The sequence below is a fragment of the Chiloscyllium punctatum genome, chromosome 10 (assembly GCF_047496795.1).
Source record: "Chiloscyllium punctatum isolate Juve2018m chromosome 10, sChiPun1.3, whole genome shotgun sequence".
In the NCBI taxonomy this organism is placed as follows: Eukaryota; Metazoa; Chordata; class Chondrichthyes; order Orectolobiformes; family Hemiscylliidae; genus Chiloscyllium; species Chiloscyllium punctatum.
In genome coordinates this window covers 13564032-13584260 of record NC_092748.1, presented here as the reverse complement: position 1 = coordinate 13584260, position 20229 = coordinate 13564032, and the positions used below count along the sequence as shown (strand labels likewise).

Below are 20229 nucleotides of genomic sequence, written 5' to 3'. Positions count from 1 at the left end.
TCGTGTTACCCACTATCTCACTGTGTTACCCACTATCCCACCGTGTTCCCCACTATCCCATAGTTTTACCCACTATCCCACTGTGTTACCCACTATCCCACTGCGTTACCCACTATCCCGCCGCGTTACCCACTATCCCACCATGTTACCCACTTTCCCACTGTGTTACCCACTATCTCACCATGTTACCCACTATCCCACCGCGTTACCCACTATCCCACCGTGTTACCCACTATCCCACCGCTTTACCCACTATCCCACCTTGTTACCCACGATCCCACTCTGTTACCCACTATCCCACTGCGTTACCCACTATCCCACCGCGTTACCCACTATCCCACTGTGTTACCCACTATCTCACCGTGTTACCCACTATCCTACCTTGTTGCCCACTATCCCACCTTGTTACCCACTATCCCTCCGCATTATCCACTATCCCAACACGTTACCCCCTATCCCACCGTGTTCCCACTATCCCACCGTGTTACCCCCTATCCCACCGTGTTCCCACTATCCCACCGTGTTACCCACTATCCCACCGTGTTACCCACCATCCCACCGTGTTACCCACCATCCCACCGTGTTTCCTACCATCCCACCGTGTTACCCGCTATCTCACCGTGTTACCCACCATCCCACCGTGTTACCCGCTAACCCACCGTGTTACACACTATCCCACCGTGTTTCCCAATTTACCACCATTCGCCCACTTTCCCATGTTACCCACTATCCCAATGTGTTACCCACTATCCCACCGCGTTACCCACTATTCCACTGTTTTCCCACTATCCCACCGTTTTACCCACTATCCTACCATGAACCCACTATCCCACCATGTTACCCACTATCCCACCATGTTACCCACTATCCCACCATGTTACCCACTATCCCACTGCGTTACCCACAATTCCACCATGCTGCCCACTATCCCACTGTATTACCCACTATCCCCCCGCGTTATCCAAACTTCCACCGTGCTACCCACTATCTCACTGCATTACCCACAATTCCACCATGCTACCCACTATTCCACTGTATTGCCCACTATCTCACCGTGTTACCCAATCTTCCACCATGTTACCCAGTATCCCATCGTATTACCCAATATCCCACCGTTTTACCCAATATCCCACCGTGTTACCCGCTATCCTACCTTGTTGCCCACTATCCCACCTTGTTACCCACTATCCCTCCGCGTTATCCACTATCCCAACACGTTACCCACTTTCCCACCGTGTTACCCACTATCCCAACGTGTTTCCCACTATACCATCGCGTTACCCACAATCCCTCTGCGTTACCCACTATCCCACAGTGTTACCCACATCCCACCGTTTTTCTCACTATCCCACCGTGTTTCCCACTATCTCACCATGTTTCCCACTATCCCTCCGCGTTATCCATTATCCCAACACGTTACCCACTTTCCCACCGTGTTACCCACTATCCCAACGTGTTTCCCACTATACCATCGCGTTACCCACAATCCCTCCGCGTTACCCACTATCCCACAGTGTTACCCACTATCCCACCGTTTTTCTCACTATCCCACCGTGTTTCCCACTATCTCACCATGTTTCCCACTATCCCTCCGCGTTACACACTATTTCACCGTGTTACCCACTATCCCACCGAGTGCCCACTATCCCACCGTGTTACCCACTATCCTACCTTGTTGCCCACTATCCCTCCTTGTTACCCACTATCCCACCGCGTTACCCACTGTCCCACCGCGTTACCCATTATCCTAATGTATTACCCACTATCCCACCGCGTTACCTACTATCCCACCATGTTACCCAATATTCTACCGCGTTACCCACAGTCTTAACGCATTACCCACTATCTTACCGCGTTACCCACTATCCCACCGTGTTACCCACTATCCCACCGTGTTATCCACTATCCCACCGCGTTACTTGATATCCCACCGTGTTACCCACTATCCCACCGTGTTACCTACTATCCCACCACGTTCCCCACTATTCCACTGTTTTTCCACTACCACACCGCATTGCCCACTATTCCACCGTGTTACCCAATATCCAACCGCATTACCTACTATCGCACCATGTTACCCGCTATCCCACCGCGTTACCCGCTATCCCACCACGTTACCCACTATCCCACCGTGTTACCCACTATCCCACCATGTTAGCCACTATGCCACCGTGTTACCAACTATCCCACCGCTATACCCACTATCCCACCGTGTTACCAACTATCCCACCGCGATACCCACTATCCTACCGTGTTACTCACTATCCCACCGTGATACCCACTCTCCCACCGTGTTACCCAGTATTCCACCGTGCGCCCACTATCCCACCATGCGCCCACTATCGCAACGTGTTACCCACTATCCCACCGTGTTAGCCACTATGCCACCGTGTTACCCACTGTCCCACCGTGTTGCCCACTATCCCACCGCGATACCCACTATCCTACCGTGTTACCCACTATCCCACCGTGATACCCACTATCCCACCGTGATACCCACTATCCCACCGTGTTACCCACTATCCCACCGTGATACCCACTCTCCCACCGTGTTACCCAGTGTTCCACTGTTTTCCCACTATCCCACCATCTATCCCACTATCCCACCGCGTTGCCCACTCTTTCACCGTATTACCCAATATTCCACCGTGTGCCCACTATCCCACTGTGTTATCCACTATCCCACCGCAATACCCACGATCCTACCGTGTTACCCGCTATCACACCGCGTTAACCACTCTCACACCGCGTTACCCACTATCCACTGCGATACCCGCTATCCCACCACGTTACCCACTATCCCACCGTGTTACCCACAATCACACCGTGTTGCCCACTATCCCACCGCGTTACTCACTATCCCACCGTGTTACCCACTATCGCAACACATTACACACTATCCCACCGCGTTACCCAATGTCCCACCGTGTTAGCCACTAACGCACCGTGTTACGCACTGTCCCATGTTACCCACTATTGCACTGTGTCACCCACTATCCCACCGTGTTATACACTATCCCACCGTGTTACCCATTGTCCCACCATGTTGCCCACTATCGTACCATATTACCCACAATTCCACCGTGCTACCCACTATCCCACCGTGTTACCCACTATCCCACCGTGTTGCCCACTATCCCACCGCGATACCCACTATCCCACCGCTATACCCACTATCCTACCGTGTTACCCACTATCCCACCGCGTTGCCCACTATCTCACCGCGATACCCACTATCCTACCGTGTTACCCACTCTCCCACCGTGATACCCACTCTCCCACCGTGATACCCACTCTCCCACCGTGTTACCCAGTATTCCAACGTTTTCTCACTATCCCACCATCTATCCCACTATCCCACCGCGTTGCCCACTCTTTCACCGTATTACCCAATATTCCACCGTGTGCCCACTATCCCACTGTGTTATCCACTATCCCACCGCAATACCCACAATCCTACCGTGTTACCCACGATCACACCACGTTAACCACTCTCACACCGCGTTACCCACTATCCACTGCAATACCCGCTATCCCACCACGTTACCCACTACCCCACCGCGTTATCCACTGTCCCACCGTGTTAACCACTAACGCACCGTGTTACGCACTGTCCCATGTTACCCACTATCGCACCATGTCACCCACTATTGCACCGTGTCACCCACTATCCCACCGTGTTATACACTATCCCACCGTGTTACCCATTGTCCCACCATGTTGCCCACTATCGCACCATATTACCCACAATTCCACCGTGCTACCCACTATCCCACCGTGTTACCCACTATCCCACCGTGTGCCCACTGTCCAACCATGTTACCCACAATCCCGTGTTACCCACGATTCCACCGTGCGCCCACTCTCCCACCGCGTTACCCACTCTCCCACCATGTTACCCACTATCCCGTGTTACCCACCATCCCACCGTGTTACACACTATCCCACCGTGTTACCCAATATCCCACTGTGTTACCCAGTATCCCACCGTGTTACCCACTATCCCACCGCGTTACCTACTATCCCACTGCATTACCCACTATCCCACCGCATTACCCACTTTCCCACCGCATTACCCACTATCGCACCATATTACCCCATATCCCACCGTGTTATCCACTATCCGACTGTGTTACCCACTATCCCATTGTGATACCCACTATCCCACCGTGTTACCCGCTATCCCACCGTGTTACCCACTATCCCACCGTGTTACCCATTATCCCTCCGTGTTACCCACTATCCCACGGCGTTACCCACTATCCCACCGTGTTACCCACTATCCCACCGTGTTACTCACTATCCCACCGTGTTACCCACTATCCACCCGGGTTACACACTATCCCACTGTGGTACCCACTATCCCACTGTGTTACCCACAATCCCACCACGTTATCCACTATCCCGCCGCGTTACCCACTATCCCACCGTGTTACCCACTATCCCACCGTGATACCCACTATCCCACCACGTTACCCTCTATCCCACCGTGATACCCACTATCCCACCACGTTACCCGCTATCCCACCGTGATACCCACTATCCCACCATAATACCCACTATCCCACCACGTTACCCTCTATCCCACCGTGATACCCACTATCCCACCACGTTACCCACTATCCCACCGTGATACCCACTATCCCACCGTGTTACCCACTATCCCACCGTGATACCCACTATCCCACCACGTTACCCTCTATCCCACTGTGATACCCACTATCCCACCACGTTACCCACTATCCCACCGTGATACCCTCTATCCCACCGTGATACCCACTATCCCACCACGTTACCCTCTATCCCACCGTGCGCCCATTATCCCACTGCATTACCCACTATCCCGCCGCGTTACCCACTATCCCACCGTGTTACTCACTATCCCACTGTGGTACCCACTATCCCACTGTGTTACCCACTATCCCACCGCGTTACCCACAATCCCACCGCATTATCCACTATCCCACCGTGTTACCCACTATCGCACTGTTACCCACTATCCCACCGTGTTACCCACAATCCCACCGCGTTAGCCACTATCCCACCGTGTTACCCACTATCCCACCGTGTTACCCACTATCCCACCGTGTTACTCACTATCCCACTGTGTTACCCACTATCCCACCGTGTTACCCACAATCCCACCGCGTTAGCCACTATCCCACTGCGTGACCAACTATCCCACCACGTTCCCCACTATCCCACCGTGTTACCCACTAACCCACCGTGTTACCCACTAACCCACCGTGTTACCCACTATCCCACCGCGTTCCCCACTATCCCACCGCGTTCCCCACTATCCCACCATGTTACCCACTATCCCACCGCGTTACCCACTATCCCACCGTGCTCACAACTCTCTGCAGTTGCCATGCCGCACTGTGTTGCATCGTGATGGCATACCTCCTAATATCTCCTTATTTGGTTGCTGGTGCAGTTTGTTTTATGTCGCTCCTGTGCAGCGCCTTGCGACAGTGTGTTACATTCCAGGCTGTATATAAATGCAAGTGGTTTGATCTCCGGGTGGGTGTCAACATCAGTAATTTGCAGTGAATTGATGGTGACTGGGGGAGACAGGAGTGGACTGTCAGGGAGCACTGTGTTTCCTGCTTCCCCCACTGCTCACTCCTGACCAACACTGCTGAATATCTGCCCTTTCCTGATTATTGATATTGACAATTAAATGTGCAAACTGGACTATTCTTTCCAACCTTACAAGTTTAGTACACATCACTACAGTTATTAGACCATAAACTGGTACTGAGCTTGTTCAGAGAGGTTTGGTACATAGTGCAGTATTTGTTAATATTTTACGTTAGGTTTGAATCACACTGAGAGGACGACAAAGCAGAGCAAGCTTCTTATAACAGCGTTGATTACTGGGACTGAGCCTGTTGCATGCTGACGTAGAGTCATCACAGAGATGTACAGCACAGACAGAGACTCTTCAGAGTCCAGGCCGACCAGATATTCTAAATTAATCTAGTCCCATTTGCTGCCGTTTTCCTCACATCCCTCTAAACCTGTCCAATTCATGTCCCCATCCAGATGTCTTTTAAATGTTCTAATTGTAAAGCCCGCCCCCAACACACACAAACGCTTGGCAACTTGTTCCATATACACACCTCCCTCTGTGTGAAAAGGTTGCCCCTTGGATCCCTTTTATATCTTTCCCCTCTCACCCCAAACCTATGCCCTCTAGTTCTGGACTCCCCCACCCCAGGGAAAAGACCTTGCCTATTTCCCCTGTCCATGCCCCTCATGATTTTATAAACCTCTGTAAGGTCACCCCCTCAGTCTCCGACACTCCAGGAAAAACAGCCCCAGCCTGTTCAGCCTCTCTCGATAGCGTAAATCCTCCAATCCTGGCAACATCCTTGTAAATCTTTTCTGAAACCTTTCAAATTTAACAACATCTTTCCTATAGCAGGAAGACCAGAATTGCATACAGTATTCCAACAGTGGCCTAACCAATGTCCTGTACAGCCGCAACAGGACCTCCCAACTCCTGTACTCAATTCTCTGACTGATAACGGAAAGCATACCAAACACCTTCTTCACTATCCTATCTACCTGTGACTCCACTTTCAAGGAACTATGCACCCACACCCCTAGGTCTCTTTGTTCAGCAACACTCCCCAGGGCCGTACTATTAACTGTATAAGTCCTGCGCTGTTTGGTCTTATCAAAATGCAACCTCACATTTCCCAACTTGTTGGCCCATCTGATCAAAGTCCCTTTGTGCTCTGAGATAACCTTCTCAGCTGTCTGTGCGCCACCCATTTTGGTGTCATCTGCTGTAACAGCGGGAAATACCCTATTCCAATCCCCACTGTCTACAGCATGATGCAGCTGCCGAGACATGGGAATAAATTTAGGAAATATAGCAGGAAAATTACACACAGCAAGGACTAATAAATACTCGTGAATTAATGATCAGATAATCCCCTTTCACTATTGTTGGTTGAGGGATGGATAGACCCTTCTACAGAATGTTGCCAGTGTCCACTCGAGAAGGCAGCGAGGGGCTTGGTTTATTGTCTTCCAACAAATGGCACCTCAAACAGTTCAATGTTCCCTCAGTACTACACCTTGTGCTCAGGCCTCCAACATGGGACTTGAACCCACAACCTTCTGATTCCGCCTTGAGAGAACGCTATCTGCTCATCATTGCTGCCACGTGGATTGAAGATGCAAGGCAGGGTCTCTGTGTGCTACAGACTCGTCATATTCTGCCACCTGAAGCAAAGAACTGGACAATACTCAAGTTTGGCCTGACAAGTGGCAAGTAATATTCATGACACACAAATGCGAAGCAATGACTGTCTTCAACACAGAGAGAACCAAACCGCCACCCCCTTGAAATCCAATGGCATTATCATCATTGAACCCCCCACTATTGACCAGAAACTGAACTGGACCAGCCATGTAAATGGCAGTGCTTACAAGAGCAGCTCAGCGGCTAGGAATCCTGCAGTGACTAATTCACCTCCTGACTCTTCAAAGTCTGTTCACCATCTACAAGGCACAGGTCAGGAGTGTGATGGAATATTCCCCACTTGCCTGGATGAGTGCAGCTCCAACAACACTCAAGAAGCTTGACACCATCCAGGACAAAACAGCCTGTCTGACTGGCACTACATCTATAAGCATCCACTCCTTCCACCACCCACGCTCAGTAGCAGCAGATTTGTATCATCGACAAGACGCACTGCAGAAATCCAACTTCTTAGACAGCATCTTCCAAGCTCATGACCACTTCCACCTGGAAGGTCAAGAGCAGCAGATACATAGGAATCCCACCAGCTGCAAGTTCCCCTCCAAGCCACTCGTGTAGTCATTTACCTGGCCCTATTTCAGTCAGCACATCCGAAAAAGTCGATTTGGTTAGTCAGATGTTACATCCTGGATGCTGGCAATTATTGTTAAGAGAGGCAGAACCGATACTCACGAAGACAGTGTGACACATTAATACTTTATGCTGCTTCTTTTCGATCCCATCTCACACCCAGCTCTACTTGGCCATATTACCTTAGTCTTCAGCAACTTTCATTGATTATCCAACAACTTGAATATAGAGTTGCCTTCCAAGGTCTGGTGTCTCTCCGACTTCTCCAGGAACATGACTCCCATCTTCTCAACTCTCCGTGCCATTCCTTGGAGCTTCTTGTGCACCCCATTTCCTTCCTTCTGTTGCCACTGGCCTAGGGGTTGTGAAAGTATCAACTAGAGGTCCTTCTACTCAAGTTCATCAGCGGGATGTGGGCATCGCTGGCTGGCTCAGCATTTATTGTTCATCTCCAGTTGCCCTTGGCAAGGTGGTGCTGTCCTCTGGTCTGCGGGAGTTAGGCACCAGGATTTTTATTCAGCCGCACTGGAAGAACAAGTGATACATTTCTGAGTCAGGGTGGTGAATGGCTTAGAGGCGATCTTGCTGCTGGCAATGTTTCCATGTATCTGCTGCCCTTGGTCTTAGGGAGGGTAGAGGTCATGGGTTTGAAAGATGCTTTTAAATGAGCTTTGGAGAATCGCTGCTTCAGTGTTGTTGGAGCTTTGGGCAAGTTGAGAGTACCAGAGGTATGGAGTGTTCAATCATGGTCCTCTCTTTCACTTTCTGGGTGGTGGGCAAGCTCTTAGGAATGAAATGGTGAGTTACTGACCACAGCAGTCTCAGTCTCTGACCATCTCTTGGAGGCACTGTATATATATGATTCTGATCAATCAGATGTTTGATGGTGGATGTGGAATTCAGCGATGGTAATGCACCTCAAGTTAGGTTCTCTCTTGTTAGAGATCATAGAATTCCTTCCGTGTGGAAGCAGGCCATTTGGCCCATCAAGTCTAGATCCGCCCTCCAGAAAGCATCCCACCCAGACCGACTCCTACCCTATCTCTGTAACCTTTGCATTTCCCAGTGCCAATTAGCCTATCCTGCCCATTCCTGGACACTATGGGCAATTCAGCATGGCCAATCCATCTAACCCGCACATTTTTGGACTGGGGGAGGACATCGGAGCACCCACCCAGACATGGGGAGAATGTGCGCACTCCAAACTCGAGTTGCTCTAGTCTGGAATCGGGCCAAGGTCCCTGTGTGGACCACTGGGCCACCATGCCATTCCAAAGATGGTCGCTGCTGCTACTGGTGTGTCATGCTATTACTTCCCACTTGTCCCTAAGCTTGAACGTTGTCCAGGTCTTGCAGCCTACAGTCATGGACTGCTTCAGTATCTGAGGAGTTGTGAATGTTGCTGAACATTGTGCTGTCATCGGTGAACTTGCCTACTTCTGACCTTTATGGTGGAGGGAAGGTCCTTGATGAAGCAGCTGAACATGGTTGGACATGGGACACGACCCTGAGGAACTCCTACAGAGATGTCCTGGAGCAGAGATGACTGACCTCCAACAACCACAAATGTTTGCTTTACTGCCCAGGTATGACTCCAACCAGCGGGGAGTTCCCCCCAATCCTCGTGACTTCAGCTTTGCTCAAATTCCTTGATGCAACACTCTATTAAATACTATTTCGATGTCTGGGGTAGCCCCTCCCACGTCTCCTTTGCAAATCAAGTTCTTTTAGCAGTGTCTGGGCCAAGGGTACAATGAGGTCTGGATCTGAGTGGCCCTGGCGGAACCCAAATGGAGCATCAGTGAGCAGGTTGTTTCTGAGTAAGTGCTGCCCACCGTCACTGACACTTCCCCTCAAATTGTTGGCATTTGTGAGCTGACTGCAACAACGATAATTAGCCAGATTGGATTTATTTTACTTTTTTCATGATTGGACCCCCACGTCTGCTTTTGATTTTTGGGCATCCATATTCTTGGTGATTGCTCACTTTGAATTTGCACCTTAGAAAGATTGGGCGATGGCATTAGGTGTCTTTGAGGTGAGAAAGAGAAGGTCAACACATGATGTCTCGATGACCCTTGAGGAGTTTTGGCCAGAGCTACTGACTACCACAGGCATGGAGTTGAACAGGTGATTCCCACATCCCTCACCTCAGACAAGCTGAAACATTGTTGCGTCACCAGTTCCACACAACATCTGGATTTGGGAATCCTCTTCCGGCAGAAGGTAAGGTTTCCCGCGCTGTGAAGTCCCTTGAGACACATGGAGGAAATGCTGAACTCCTCCCACAATCAATAGCGCATCGAAAATTGTAACCCACAGCCCAGCCCATTCACCCGTCGTCCCTGTGCATGCTGGCCTTGCCGGGGTCCCCGTCAGACAGAACTTTGATTTTAATATTCTCATCCTTGATTGCAAATCATTTCAAGAGCTCCTGTTTACCTTTGTAATCTCCTCCAACCCTACAACCTTCTGAGGTCCCTGCATCTCTCTGATTCTAACCTCTCATACTCCCTGATCCATTGTCCTTCAGCTACCTCAGTCCTGAGCTCTTCAATTCTCTGCCAAACCCTTTTCACCTCTTTCTTCTCTCCCCCCTTTAAAATATTGCTTGAAACTAGTGATCCTTACTGCTGTTTGGCGTCAGTGTCAATTTTGTTTTGATTGGTAATGATCTTGAGAATTGTCTGAAGGTGTTGTTGATGTATAACTGCGTTTGTTTTTTGAAAGAAAAATCTTTCATGGGTTTGGGTACTACTCGACAACGTTTGCTGTCCATCCCTAAAGCTGATCAACTCACCCAGCTATTTCAGAGAATGGTTAAGAGTCACCATATCGTTGTGGGTCTCAATTCACATGTAGGTCAGACCAGGTAGGGAGGACAGATTTCCCTCTGTAGAGGGAATTATGGGTTTTCAATAACAGTCAGTAACCGTTGCCAGGACTGGGTTTCAGTTCCTGATTTATGAATTGAATTGAGATTCCACTGGTGGTGAGATTTGAAGCCATTGCCCCATAGCATTAGCCTCAGCCTCTGAACTGTTGGCCTGATGACATTAGCATTGCCCCACCGGCTTTGTTTTTAGGGAAGCAAATGGGTTTGCATCCAGTCACTGCCATACTCCGAGAAGCAGCTAGTTAGCATATCCCATCCTGTGTCTGTCATGTCCCAGTTGGTAGTGTTTCATCTGAACGTGGATTAGAAAGTTAAGGTTTTCCAGCAGGTGAGGAGCTTCAGCCTATCTCCCTTGTACCTAATCCCTAATTGCACTTGTTGCAAAGTTCCTACGTTAAACCTACTGAGGTGCCTTGTACCATGGTTTGCTCTGCTCTGCATTGACAAAGGTGTTGTCCCCAGCAGCCTCAAGCCTCATCACATGGCTCGGAGCCTCCCAGATGTTGATTCTTGGGGTGACCCTCTATCTGGCTGCTCCATGGCTCACACACCAGGTGTAGCTGGCTCCAGTCTCTCCAGCTATGGCAGCTGTTCCTCAATGGGCAGCTCACTCACCTCTGACTCTTAAGATTGTGGATTCAAGCCCCACTCTAGTGACTGGAGCACAAAATCTACATTGATACTGTCAGTGTACCCAAGGGACTGTTAGAGTTGTCTGTTGGAATAGGTCTTGCTACTGCCAGGGACTGTGCCAGAGGGTGGCTGTGTATTTTGTGAGAGTGGGAGAATCTGAGAGAACCAGACTGGGAGAGTAAGTGAGTGGTAAACTGTGAGAGGGGGAACCTGTGTGAGAGAGAGAGAGAGTCTGTGACAGCGGGGATTTGTGAGGGGACAAACACAGATATGAGAACTCCGAGTGCCACGGTGGTTATGGCAGCCTAAGAACTTGGAGCCCCAATGACTCCACCCCCTTCGGGTCACGACCCTTCACTTTGGGAGACCCCGTCTCAGGCAATCCTTTGAGATTAAGCATGACTTGCTTCTCCTCCATTGGGATGAAGTGAATGCAGGTGGTGGTTAGAGGGATTGGTAACTGTGGTGTTTGCAGTTTTGTTCAGTCTGTCTTACACCTCGGCCATGCCTTGGTACAATCCTCATAAAGTCCATGTGTCTGGTGCCTTTGCCAACGAGACCTCTCTGCTTCGGCTTTTCCGTGGTCTGAATCAGTGTTCACCGTCTCAGAACAATGGTGAGATGGGCGGTGCCTTGTGGAGCGGATGTGTATTTTGGTAATGGTAATGGTGCAAGTATTGCCGTGTCTATGTGGTGAGATTTTTTTAAAAATGGCTATCTTTGGCCAAACCTGCAGTAAGAATACGAGATGTAGGCTTCAGGCATAGAGCGCACTTGCTGTTCTCGTCGTTCTGTCTAGCCACATCTAACTCTGTGAGGGCATTTCAATCACTGTCTACCAAATGGGAGGGAAAGCACCAAGAAGTGGAGGGAAGTAACTAAATAGGTCTCTAATGTCTGAGTACAAACCTCCTGCAATTATTATTATTATACCTAGAGTGACCAACTCTCCTCGTGTATATTCCTGGAAGTTTCAACCACGCCCCCACCTGAAAAGCCTTCTCCATTGATCTAACCAATGTGCTCATCCTTGTGGACACCGTCGTCCTGATGTCAACTGGGAAGCACACTAACCCTTCAGGGCTCCATTGGAATACCATGAGCAGTCAATCAGCCATTCCTCTTGCTGACTCCCACTCCTGTATGTTGTTTATAACTGACAAACGAGAGTGTTCCAAGAAAGTGAGAACTAAAAGGCACACATTCTATCTTGTGTTGCTCACAACAGTGTTCTGGGGATGAGGGTTCAACTCCTGGAATGTCCTGTATAATCCTGGAGAGTTGGCAACTCTAGGTGTCATTAGAGTGGTGAGCTCTAATCACTTTGAGAGAGGGTAGCCTTAAGAGTTAAGCTCTAACTCCCGGTTGTCCACATAGTTTGTGAGCTCTGGTATACTGTTTGTGTGGGAGCACACACTCGACTGGTTTCTCCTAGGTTCATTTTTGCATGCCATTTCTATTGGTCCTGGGCATGTTTTGGAAGGAAGAGAAAACAACATTAGGTTGAGATGCCTTAGCATGAGGCCTTGCTTATATGCCCCACATCAAGCCAGACTTTGGGGAGGTTGGAGCACACCCTTATATCCATTGCTTTGTGATGTCTTGCTGTTTCTTTCCCCCATGAAGGAATAAGCTTTATTTCCTCCCTCTTTTCCACCATCTCCTCCTCCTCCTCCTCCTCCTCCTCCTCCTTCCTTCCCCTTCTTCCTTGAGAGAATGGACAGCCCAGTGCCGGCAAGAGCCAATTATAGTCCGAGATGGGAGGAAAGTAGGCCGGAAGCTGTCCCGAATCCCGTAAATCTCTTGAAGTGCAACAGTCACGGCTCTGTCCATTTTCCCAGGGTGTCACAGTAAGTGTGTTGTGTAAGTGTAACCCCCTAGCCTGTTCTGCTCGGCTGTGCTCTGCTTCTGCACGGGCCCCTCAAGTCTAAAGCTTTCCAGTAGAATGAATCAAAGGCTGGGAGTTTGAATGTTGTGCGGCAGCGCCCCTTTGTCGCAGAGAGAAATGGCTTGGTCTGGCGATTTGAGACGAGGAGCGAGGGTAGGGCAGGACGAGATACCTCCCAAACTAGCCTGACCCTGTTGGCGTTCTGAGTTGTGCCAATGGGAATGGAGGGCACGGGTCCAACGTCTGGCACATGCTTGGGTGAGCTGCTGCGCCACACTCAGCGGGGAGGAGCGGGAAAATAGAGGGACTTTACCCAGGCATGGTTGAACCCTCCCAGCACCTACCTGCCTGCCACTTAGACCTAACCAAGGCTGAGGTGGGGCAGCATAGCGCAGGGAGGGGTGGGGGTGGGGCGGGGGGGGGAGCCTGAGGCTGACTCATTTCAGTCAGGTCAGAGATCCAGTGTCTCCAGCTGAAGCCCTGTATCCCTGTCTCCTCTCCAGGGGAATGCTGATGACAATTATCCGAAGCTTTAGAATGAGGAGCCCGTGTGCTTAGGGCAGCACATCAGGGAGATCCCATGTGCCGTGACTAATGATCTTTTCTTCTCCCCCTCCCCCTCCTCCCCCCCACACCCACCCTTCCACCTACTCTCCCCTCATCCTTCCTCCTCTCCACGTCTGCTTCCTGCTGCACCCTGCAAGAAATGTCAAGAAGCGAAGATATGATCCAAACCAGGCTGGGGCGATTTGAAATGGTGGGGGGGGGAAAGAGGCCGATGGTGGGGATGGGGATGTGCGGGCTGGAGGAGGGGGAGGGGGGGTGCGAGGAGAGGGAGCGATCTCATCGCCTGTGGATTCTGGGAACGGGCTGCTGAGCGTCAACTCCTCGCGGAAGGAAACACAACGAGCAGAGTGACAGGACCAGAGCTCCCGGGAATGTCACGTCGACTCGAGATCTCCGCTGCCCTCTCGCGGCGAGGAGTTGGGGGGAGGCAGCTGGGCCGATTCTCAAAGACTTTGACGATATCCTTCAGCTCCTCACCCCCTCGATGATTCCCCCCTTCCCGCTCCCACCCCCACCCCCGCCAACCCGAGGAGGGGGGGGAAGTGGGTTTGCCTCGTAAAACCTTCGACCGCATCAGAGGGAAATAAAAGCCACACACAAGACCATAGGATTCTCACTTCATGGAAAGTCCACTTGCAACGCAGAGGGAGGCACACGACTAAGATCGAGCGTTCCTGAGGCATTGGCTGCACATCAGTTCATCGTTTGTTTCGTTCGTCTCTCCCTGTTTTTATTTTTGTCGTCGTTGTCCCGAAGGCAGACACTGCTCTCCGGTGGGACGACGTTCTCCATCCGGAGGTACCTGCATGGAAAATAAACTTTAAAACGAAAACTCCAGGTGGGGAAAAGAATTGGCTCCCGTCGACGGGTGATTTTCTGTTTCCCTTGACAGCAGAGGGTTGACATTTTCATCCAATCTCAGGTCCAACCACTCAACATTCAATTTAATCTGCTTCGAACTGCCAGAGATCTCTCTCTCTCTCTTTATTTTCTAGTTTGTAACCAAGACAGTGGCAGATGCCGTTCAAAATATTACATTTATGGCTGTACACAAACCAGATAGGGACTGTAAAGAAAAAAAAAACATGGAAAACTGCAAATTGAACATTTTTTCTCTCTTTCACTACCTTGTAACCATCTGTGTTAATCTAGATGTACATATATAGTGGGTGTTCCAAGGGCAGCAGGTGAACATTCTGGATGAATATTTGAACGTTAGGAAGTTTGAATGGCAGGGAGGATTATTGCATCAGAAATGGCGATTGAGCTAAATTCACTTTCCAGCTCTTGATCCATTATAATCAGGACACTTTCCGCTCCCCATCTGAGTGTGTTTTTTTTGCGAGTTCATTTTTTTTTTGTATTTACCTCTCTTTCAGAGACTTGCAGCCCTCTCTGTTTGGAGCGGCCCTTTCTGGTGGTCAAGGCCTCAGCACGTTGACCACTGGGTGAGTCAACCCATGAGTTTATGTGCTAGCCCCGTTGAAAGCCAGGATGGTTCAGTCTAGGCAGTGATAGAAGTCATCTGATTGGCGCAGTGGGAAGAGGAAGCCCATTACCCACAGCGAGAACTGGAGATTGAAGTGTTGATGTTTGCCGATGAATGCCTCTTCTGACAGTTCAGGTCAGCTTTACTCTCCTGCTTTTCCAAAATGAAACAAAATGCCAGGGAACAAAATTTTTAGTTAACGGGTTGAGAAATTTGAGACAATTGGCTTGGAAAATCTTGCTCTGCGGGCATGTTGCACGGGGACAAAGAAGTTAAACATCAACACATTTCCCTCAAACCCACCAGTGCCCCACCCTGAGCATCGATTGTAGACTGCTCAATGAAGATGTTACACTGGGCTGCACTATAAGGGTCGCGTTCTGTTCAATCTGGACTCATTGCTAGATTATCCCGCTCTGAATTTTCCTATCTGGGCTATGAGTGCTGTTTCTCTCCCAACTGATCTGTGCGTCAGATCTTTGTACCCAGGGTGTCGTGGCTTCAAAGGACAAAGTGGCCAATAATTTGGCGCTGAAATAGCTGCCTCAGAAAAGGTGCTGGAAACCAGAAATGTTTTGTGAGAGAGTCCTGTCCAACAATCAGATTGTGTTTCATTGGTATAAACACAGCATAGGACCGTAAGCATAGGAGCTGAAGGAGGCCATTCAGCCCGTTGAGTCTGCTCTGCCATTTAATGAAATTGTAGCTGATTGAATAACCCTCAACTCCACTTTTCTGTCTTTTCCCTCTCACCTTTGGTTTCCTTACTGATTAAAAATCTATCTTGGCCTTGAATGTATTTAATAATCCAGCTTTGACAGCCCTCTTGTGGCAAAGAATTCCACAGACTCACTACCCTCTGAGAGAAGAAATTCCTCCTCATCTCTGTCTTAAATATGTGACCTCTATTCTGAAATAATGCCCTCTTGTCCTAGACTCTCCCACAAGGGGGTCAACCTCTCTGCATCTACCCTATAAACTCTTTTAGGAATCTTGTATGTTTCAGTAAGATCATCTCTAATTTTTTCTAAGCTCCAGTGGGTACAAGTCCAATCCTATTCAACCTCTCCACATAACTTAAGCCATCCATATCTGGTATCCTTCTCATCAACCTTCTCTGTACTGGTCACTGTGCATGGGGACATTGCAGAGGCAGCTCCTTTGGGAGCACCAATGAGAGAAAATCCTCTGGAGCACACTTGCCCTGCCAGTGCACATGAGAGTAACATGAGCTCTGTTGGCAATGGGAATGACTCACAGAGCAAAGAACAGTCAGCCTAACCCTGCATCTGACTATCCAGCAGGAGTGCCTGAAAAAACACTGCAATGGGAATCAATCTCTGCTTCAAATATGTCTTGTTATACCTGGAATGTGAGAGTATTTAACAGGAACATTTGGACACTAAAAGTGGAAAATGGTTCCACTTCCCAGCACCAATACCCATTCTCCATACCCAGCAGATTAATCAACTGTGTTTTGTTTTGAAGGGAAAGACAATCAAGATATTTCTGGGTGTCTGCAGGTATTAAAACTATCTCTATTTAAATTGTAAATGGTGGTTTAAAACCAGCAAGAATGATTATTTTTTAAAAATCATAACTGGCATTGGAGCATTGCTAGTCGGGCCAGCATTCATCACCCCTCCCTGAAGAAATTCTTTTTGAAACCCGGCAGTTCTTGGGATGTTGGTACTCCCACAGTGCTGTTAGGAAGGGATTTCCAGGATTTTGGCCCCGTGACGTTAAAGGGACGGTGATATATTTCTTCAGTCAGGATGATCTGTGGCTCAAGCACAGACAGACACTGATTGCAGACAAAAGATTCCCAAATCCCAGACTGTACACTAAGGCAGCCTCCATGAGCAGACAGTCTCCAAACCCAGTCTCCACCTCCACATGGTCTCCATTACTGGGCAATTTCTATCCTCAATCTCCAAATTCAGACATTCCCCAGACCAGATAGCTTCCCAGATAGGCTGTGTTCCGAGACAGTCCCCATCACCAGAGAGACTCCATTTCCAATAGACTCCGTGACCAGGTGAAGTATCCATTCCCTGACAGTCAGCATTCCTGGACAACCTTTCCTGGTGATGACTGTCAATTTCTGTCTACGTTACCTGACTGCTCCCTGCAACGGAGTGCCCATCCACTTCACCTTCCAGAGAGAGCCCGCCCTCTGGAACTGGGATATCCCTGGCAGGCGGTCAACTCTTGCCATGTATGTATGTGGAGACTTGATCACATGACTGCCTTCCTCCAACTGCCTTCTATCCCAGATTCCAGCCCCAAATTGCTCACCTTCCAACAACAATCAGACAAGGGAGCAGAATGGATTGGCAGGGAAGGAGCATCCAATCAGACGCTGTTCATCACCAACAACACTTTTATAAGTGGACAAAGTATCTGTTTAATGCCCAGCACCCGTCCTGGCGATGAACTTCTAATCTCTAGACTCTCCAGGGCAACCCTGGAGGAATTCTCTCTTCCTCAGTGGATTGCTAACCTCAAGATAATCTGTCTGCACAGCCTGCGACTTCCCCTGAGGTCAATGGGGATGGTATTTAGACTGTGGCACTGGAATGGACACCTGCCTTGCCAACACCACCCGCTCTATAGCAGCCGCTTCAGTACTGTATATAACATTAGCCATTCTAGAGAACCGAAAACCTTGGCTATAGCTGGGATGCTGCATGTAGCAATGTAACAAGGCTTGATTCATTCATTGAGAAATTCAAGATTATGTTCAGCAGGAATATGCTAATAGGTGCATGGGGAAACAAAACAAAGAACGAAAAGATTAATAATTACATTTTTATTTACTATGCAAAAATGTGTATTGCACACAGCTATCCACACATGCACACACACACAAACAACATTCATGGTATGAACTGCTAAATACTTGAAGATCATGAAGAAAATTTTTTTTATATACTCGGTTCATTTATGTTCTTAAAATTTTACTTATTAATGAAATGCCGTGATTGGAATGACTTACAAGTTCTTTATTAATATGTCAGCACCAGGTTTATTTTCATTAAAGGTCACCAGACTAAAGGAAAATGATTGGGCTAATTTATATTCGATATCATTATTCATCATGTTACAGGAACATCATTTCCACAACTCTAAGATATACCAGCTTGCAGTGAACTTTGACCTATGCTCCGTAAGTATTGGATATAAGGGAACAGTGCAGTGCAGCTATGGGCTACATAGCTCATTCTTTGATAAACTATGAAGTGATGTTTCTGTACCAACAGATTAGAATTCACGCAGATTAAATAACTCTTCGCCAAGAAGCTGCTCTGCAGAATTCACTGCATTTCACACTTAGTGTTTTTTTGGCCAAAATGTCCACGCATTGGGGTAGGCATTTTAACATCAACCGATGGGACTGGTATTCAAAAGTGGACAAAGTCAGGAATGATGTTGGTAATGCAAATGGTAGGGAGAAAGGGTTTTCACTGGCTGAGCATAGATGAAGGTAACTAGTAGCTTCTATCACCTGAAACATACTGTCTGAAAGGATGGGCAATGAGTCACCTTCAAAAGAGAACTGGATAAATAATTGAAGGAGAACTGTTTGGAAGTTTATGGGGCAAGACCAGGGAAGTGGGTCTAGTTAGACATCCTTGTCAAGAAACCATGATGGGTCATATGGTCGCTTTGCATTGTTAGATTCTTTTTAAGGCACAGCTCCTGAATTGCTATTTCCCATCAGTTATACCTTGTGCAAACTAGGTGAGAGTAATGGAGTGGAAGGGTGTGTCACCTTTCTCCAGTGGACATGAAGATCTTGTAAAAGCTTATCCAGCAATCTTCATCCTGTTACAAGCGATCTGGATGCGTCTACATGCTTGCCTGGTGCCTACTTCCTGACATCTTCAGACAACCTGTGAGCTTGGTTTATCCAACAATAACAATGACCGATTAGTGCACCAAGAGAGTCCTGCTGTTGCGCCATCTGATCTGAGATGCTAATATCATTTGGAGATAGCAATTCTCCAGAATGGACACACTTCCAATATCTGCCGTTCATTACTGTGCATCTGCTGGCCTGGGATGGTCTAGATGTGTTGGGATGGGTGTAGGTGAAGTGAATTGGAGCTGCTCGGATTGAGATGGTCAGGATTTGCTGGGATTGAGGTGGTTTTGATGTGCTACAACTAGGACAGTTTGGATCTTGTCTCAGGATTGGGTTTGTATGTATCAGTTGTGTATAGGCTAGTTTGGCTGTGTTGGGAGTGGAGCTGGGTTCTGCTGGGATTGGGATCTATTGGGACTGTGATGATTTGGATCTTCTGGGATTGGGATTGTTTGACTCTGTCGGGAGTGAGATGAGATCTGACACTGGGAAACAAATAGGAGTAGGAAAAAGGAGGGATTACTCACCACCCCCAAATACAGATAAGTTCTGAATATTTTGTTTCAAGAGGAAAAGTACAAGCATGTGTTTCAAATCAAGGAGGTAAATCAATGAAGAAACTGGAGCAAATCAGTAATTGATTCTCGCTGATGATATAATTTGTCTTCCTGAGGGATTAATAATGGAGAAAGTATACATGGAGGTTACAGACTTGCCTTGTCAAATGGAGTTAGAATAAAGAGTGACTTGGTAAATGGAAGGACTGTGATCAAAATATTTGAAGAAATACCCATCGGAAGGAATTGGTTTTATCTTGGGCAATGATCTGACTGATTCAAAATTATTGGCCTTATTGAGGAAGCTGCGAACACCTGTAGAGGTAAAAGGAACTGAAGTGTTACAGGAGGCTCATCCTGAATTGTTTCCTAATTGTATTATGACTAGATCTCAGACCTGTAGAGTGAGACAGGAGGAGGAAGCAACCATGAAAAAAAAGACTCCAAAAATCAGTTTTCTGAAACAATTTTTACAAGGTTAC

General features: G+C 48.5%; 1 protein-coding gene across 6 annotated transcripts in view; it reads left to right on the top strand.

Annotated features, from left to right (window-relative positions):
• The window catches only part of LOC140481903 (disintegrin and metalloproteinase domain-containing protein 23-like), a 321721-nt gene extending 303317 nt beyond the window's left edge, over positions 1-18404 (top strand). For 2 of the 6 annotated variants that reach the window (XM_072578562.1, XM_072578561.1), the window contains exon 25: positions 13971-18404. In XM_072578562.1, the coding sequence (XP_072434663.1) occupies positions 13971-14143 (173 nt within the window). In that variant the 3' untranslated portion in view covers positions 14144-18404. The remainder of the gene's footprint in view (positions 1-13970) is intronic. The other 4 variants (XM_072578566.1, XM_072578564.1, XM_072578565.1 and 1 more) reach the window with 2 other exon arrangements.
• Positions 18405-20229: the final 1825 nt, after the last annotated feature.